This window comes from Ursus americanus, chromosome 6 (assembly GCF_024610735.1).
Source record: "Ursus americanus isolate L20-20 chromosome 6, mUrsAme1.1.p, whole genome shotgun sequence".
NCBI lineage: Eukaryota > Metazoa > Chordata > Mammalia > Carnivora > Ursidae > Ursus > Ursus americanus.
Window position 1 is genome coordinate 67,960,760 of NC_142132.1, and position 6,000 is coordinate 67,966,759.

The following is a 6,000-nucleotide window of genomic DNA, read 5'->3' on the forward strand; positions in this document are numbered from 1 at the left end:
GCCACCCAGGAGCCCCTCCATTAAGCTCTTGTTGAGCTAGGTGATGAGCAGTTTGAAGTTCTTTATTAATGACAGTCTGATTAATTCAGTGGTTGTTCCTTAGTAATTTTCTTGGTTGGTATTTCAGGACTGCAGGAATATGTGGAGGCTGTCTCTTTTCAACACTTCATCAAAACACGATCACTTATCAGTATGGATGAAATTAATAAACAATTGATATTTACAACAGAAGAATATGGAAAAGAAAATAAGACCGTAAGAATTTAAAATCATTTCACATTTATTACATAATTTATATAACAGTATAGTGATGATAGGAGATTTGCTGGCTTACAATGCTAAGAATATTGAGATGGCAGCGTCCTTTCTAAAGTGTGGTTTCATAGATACCCAACTAAGGAAATGGCCTTTTAGAAATTTTTGCTAGTGGATGGAACAAGAACAACTGTGGCTATGTTGGGGGAAAATAATACTGTTTATCTAAAGCACTGCTACGTGATTACTGTTAAGTCTACTTTTGGTTTTACTGTGTATTTACAATGTGCCCTTTGTAAGCACTATCTCATTTAATTTTTTTATTAACTGTATGAGGTAAGAATTGTAACCCTCATTTTATAAAGTAGGTAACAGGCTTTAGAGAGTTGAAATAACTTATCAAAAGCCACACAACTAATTAAGTGTGACAGAGCTAAACTTTGAAACCAGGTGTTTTGAAATCTAAGCCAGTGCTCTGCCAGTATTTCTCAAAGTGTGCTACAGAAACCCCTGCACCAAGTATCTACCTCAAAGGAGTGTTTTATAGGATTTGATTTCAACGTTTTAAATTAGGCAGTGTATAGTGTATGATACATAAGTGTTCACTAGTTGTCATTATAAAAGTTAATATAAAATTGTTACTATATAGGGAGAGCTGTTAATCACTTACTAAATTCATAAAGCTTGTATCTGAAAATTATGCAGCTATTCCGAATTAAGAAATGAAACTTTCACAGTTGACTTTTAAATATATACTCTTTTTTTCCCTGGGTTTCAATATTTAATATTCAGGTGAGATTTTGAATGTTTGATACTTCCTGAGATACCAGTACACTTAAGAATACAATTGGACAGTTTTTCCTATCTTAATTTTTCATAATTTTTTATTACTTTTTAAATAATTACTCAGCCAGGATGGTCAGGCAGAAGATGGAGGAAGCTGTAGAAATGTTTTCTTGAATATTAGCTAAAATGTTAGCATTGAAAGGTCAGATTTAATTTGGCATGACAAATATAAATATAACTTACTTTAAGAAAGCCATGTATATTCTTAGTTTTTAAAATTATATTAAGTTTAGTAAGGAGGACATTAATTTTTGAGAAGTAAAATTCCTTTAAATTTTTAAATTTATTTGGTGAAGATTGAATTACAGAAAGAAGTAAAGGAAGCCAATATTTGATCCTGCTTCTTAAATATATTAGAGAAGTTACCACATCCTCTTTCAAGTTCTTTCTAATTCAAAATGGAAATACCAGGGCAAAAATGCAAAGAAAAACTGAGAGTAAATGCATTCTTCTCAGGATTTAGGTAGTAAATTATTCAGAGATTATGGTGTCGTAAAAATTCATATATACTTTTCAAATTAAGACCACATTCATAAATAATTTTCCTTTTAGTGCTAAAGATTTTTGGTGCTGAAAATTCTGGGAATTTGATAGGGGAAAGTATTTTGTTCTGACTTGCCTACTGAGAGTATTGTCAAAGCTATTAAAATTTTTAAAAATGTTTTACTAGGAAAAATTTCAAACATACAGAAGAGTAGCGAGAATAGTCACATACGGACACCCATGTATCCACTACCTGGATTCAGTAATTGTTAATATTTTGCCATATTTACTTTATCGAAATACTTTTCGCTAAACTACTTTAAAGTCAATTATAGATGCCATATTTTACCCCTGAATACTTCAGACACATCCTGAAAAATTGCATTTCAAGTAATTTTCTTTTCTCTGGTTTCTAATACACATTACCAGTAAAGCAGAATTTATTTCTCTGATAATAGTTGAAATTTGTTAAAATTTTTACGTGCTTTTTTCTCTAAAGTCAACTTCTTAGTCATAACCAGGGAACTCTTGCTGTCTAATGATAGAAACAGAGAACATTAATATTTGCTTAAGCCAAAGTTATTTTTATAAACAACCTATAAAATGCAGTCCCCCCATCCCCTCCCCACAAAGATTCCAGTTCTCCTAACAGTTAATAGAAACAAAACATAACAGGTAGATTTGTGTCATGATGTTGTTTCAAGGCATCAGAAAAATTAGGAAGCTGACTTTGGGAACTTACCTAGTTCTGTCATTAACTGCATTTCTTGGATCTCACTTTTTAAATCTACATTGAAGGGATTGGACCAGACAGTCTCTGAAGAGTCCAATGATGTTGAGTGATGTTAATAAAACCTAACTTTGGCTCTGTCATTTCCTTGCTTAATTCTCAGTGACTGTTTGTTACCCATAGGTAAAGTTCACATTCCTTAATGTGACTTTCTTTCTAGAGTCATCCTGTGCTACTACTCACTTTAAACTTTACCCAAGGAAATACTTCATGATTTCCTCAAATATACAACACAATTCTTACCTGCACACCTTTGCAGTTCTCTCTAAAATGTCCTTCAGTAGGATTGCAACCTCAGCCAGCTGTGTCTCATACAGACTTTTAATAATAATGTAGGCCTCTCCTCTTCCAGAAAGGCTCCAGTAGAGAGAGGGAAAAGTTGATGTGGAGAGAGGAGATGGACGTGATGGTGACGGTGATAGCAGCTAACATTTATTGAGTATTTACTTTGTGTTGGGCATTATGCCAAGAACTTGGTAAATGTTATCTCATCCTTAAAATAAACCTCTGAGGTAGGTACTGTTATCCCATTTTACAGATGAGGAAACTGAGGTTTAGAGAGATGAAATAACTTGCCCAAGGGCATACACCTTATGAAGCAAGGTCCTGGAAGAGGTGGGAGGAGATGGGTCAAGGTCATTTGGAAGAGTTAACCTCAAACAAGAGGAGGGACAACTCATCATCTGAGACTGGAGGATAGAAGGTAAAGATGGATGTGGACATAAATAAGTTTTTTTTTTATTTTGTTTTGTTTTGTAGGATAAGGTCATTGAGAGAGCTTGTGCCAGGTGATCTGGCAAATGGCCAGGTCCGTGAAAGTAGACAAGATTGTCTACTGAGAGTGGAGAGGTTTGGGATTTTGTAGGGGGCTGAGGAGAGCGGTAAAGGTTTGGAATAGTGTTTGAAGAGGTGGGAGAGAGAACTATAGGAATAAGTAAAAAGGATTGGTTAGTATTTGTAGCAGTACCAACTCTGTATAGTTGTGATTACTATTATTTTTTTAGTTCAGTGGTACTCGGCCACTGGAATAAAGCACTAGCACGAGTAGATTTTAATATCGATTCAGGATTGTGTCTTTGTTGGGCAGGGGCAGAAAACAACAACAGCACAGGAGTCTAAAGGAACTGAGGAGGATGTAGCGAGAGTGATAAATCATGATGTTCAGTGCTAAGTGGGGATAGAAGAGGCCAGAAAGGGACTAAGTGACTTAGGAAAACATGAGTGGATCACAAACCTGGAGGGCTTTATGATTTGTCATTTAAGTAAGTGACTGTCGTACAATAAAGTCATTAGGCTTTGTTTAAGAATGTTTTAATTTTACTTCGTATGTCAAGTGAAGTTGGGAATAGTTGATTTTAAAATGATATTAGATTAAAAATTATCTTGAAGTCATTTACTTCAACTTTCTACCCAGGGCATGAATTCTTCTTGTAACATCCCAAATGGTCATTAAACAAAAAAGATGTTTTTATTTAGAGATTAGTATGGCTGATTTGCTCTTGATTTTGTACCTTTAAATAAATGCGATACATGCATATTCACTCTTTTTCACGTTGTACTTTCTTTGTGTGTGTGTGTTTTCTTTACCAGCCCTCCTCTGATGCACAGGATAAGCAGTTTGGTACTTGGAGACTGAAAATCACACCTGTTGATTACCTGCTGGGAGTGGCTGATTTAACAGGAGAGTTGATGCGGATGTGTATTAACAGTGTGGGGAACGGGGACATTGATACCCCCTTTGAAGTGAGCCAGTTTTTACGTCAGGTTTATGATGGGTTCTCATTCATTGGCAATACTGGACCTTATGAGGTTTCTAAGAAGTTGTATACCCTGAAACAAAGTCTGGCCAAAGTGGAGAATGCTTGTTATGCCTTGAAAGTCAGAGGTTCAGAAATTCCAAAACATATGCTGGCAGATGTCTTTTCAGTTAAAACAGAAATGATTGATCAAGAAGAGGGCATTTCTTAGAATACCATACTTGGTGGTTATTCTCTGGAGAGACCAGTTTGTAAGACTGTTATTTAGTATTTCGTTTGACTTTGTTGTGGCTTTTACATAGAAATGTTTTCAGTTGTACTTGTTTTAAATTGTAAACAAGCTGTATATAAATTATTGAGATGAATCATTTCTTATCTCTTACTCATGAAAGTTTGCATACAAATGTTTGCATATATGCCTGTTTGAATTTTTGCTGGCTAAATACCATCGTTTATCTTTGTAATGTGAACATGCTTCAGAGTGCACTTTCTGCCATACCTATTTTAATTTACATTGTGTGAAGTTTGGAGGTGGTAACATTTAATGGAAGCCATTGGTAAGTTGGTGATTTTGTTCTATATAGAAAAGATGTCTTAGTTATACATCTGGACTTGAGCTTCCTGTTTAAATTTCTTGGTAATATTTTGCCAAGCCTCCAATATAGGCTTATTCTATAGAACAAGAATTTAAAATTATTAAGTTATCAATAGACTTAATTTTATGAGGTATAATAGTGAGAATTCATATTATATTCTGGCCAATTTTTAGGCCATTTTGAATCCATTTGAAAGAGCCTTCCAGAAAAACTGACAGACACCCAGACTTTAGTTTTTACATTTAGTTTGTATCCTTTATCACAGAAAGTCTGATAGTGAATTGGAGCTAACGTTATAATATTTTCACTGGTGTTTGAGATAATTGTACATACATCTGAAAAGCTTTTAGTAATGATCATTTAGCAATTCTTTTGTCATTATATTACATTAGGCATGTTTCTTATAGATGCATCTATAAGAACTTACATTTAAATAATTATGATGAAGTTTGAAATTTTTGAAATACAGAGTTAATTCAAACTTTTATAGTTGTCCAGTTGTGTTACTTGATAGTATAAAAAGTTGCCAAAGAAAATTTATCATGTACAATTCAGCAATAAGACAATTGTCAACACAGTTGGGAATAACAATGGTAGTCTCTAGTAATATTTAGAATTGGAATTTGCCTACTGAAATTAGTTATAGATTATTCCCTGTAATGTGAAACTGACTTGAGCATGACACTGTTGGCTGACAACCAGATGTTTCCATTTGGTTTTGTGAGTTTTGAGAATCTAGGTACTGGATTTTATTTGTGGAAAGACTAGCTGCTCTGTTTGCAAGGGCTGATTCTTTGAAAGTCAAATTTAAACAAAAAGTATCATGTAAAGGAAAATGAAACATAGACATGCCTAATAAATTAGGTTGGTTGGTTTGTTTTGGTGGTAGTAAGTTTTTTGGTTTCCCTATTTGAAGACATTGCTAAAATATAGTCTCATTACATAATTTTTGTTTCTTTTGCCACTTGAAGTTAAATTTATAATGTTAAAAGCAAAATAATAAATGGATTGATGAATGTCTTACAGATGTTTAAAACTGAAGTCTTTAAATAAAATATTAAAAAAGATAAAAGTTAAGCTTATTTTTTGATCATATTAAGAAATATTTAATCAAATGGTTGTAGAATTTTTGGCCTAAATAGGAAACCTAATGTAGACTAGCTTAATGTGGAGATTTATTATTTCTTAAAGTAAGTCCCAGAGGTAGGGAGAGTTTCAGGAAGGACATCTCTTCACATCAGTCATTGACCCAAATTGGGTAACATTCTCATCT

General features: G+C 33.7%; 1 protein-coding gene across 1 annotated transcript in view; it reads left to right on the forward strand.

The window, feature by feature from the left end:
- The window catches only part of TSNAX (translin associated factor X), a 31,518-nt gene extending 26,841 nt beyond the window's left edge, over nt 1-4,677 (forward strand). The window contains exons 5-6 of the mRNA XM_045783488.2: nt 128-255; nt 3,965-4,677. Coding sequence (XP_045639444.1) covers nt 128-255; nt 3,965-4,342 — 506 coding nt within the window. The 3' untranslated portion in view covers nt 4,343-4,677. The remainder of the gene's footprint in view (nt 1-127; nt 256-3,964) is intronic.
- The last annotated feature ends 1,323 nt before the right edge of the window (nt 4,678-6,000 follow it).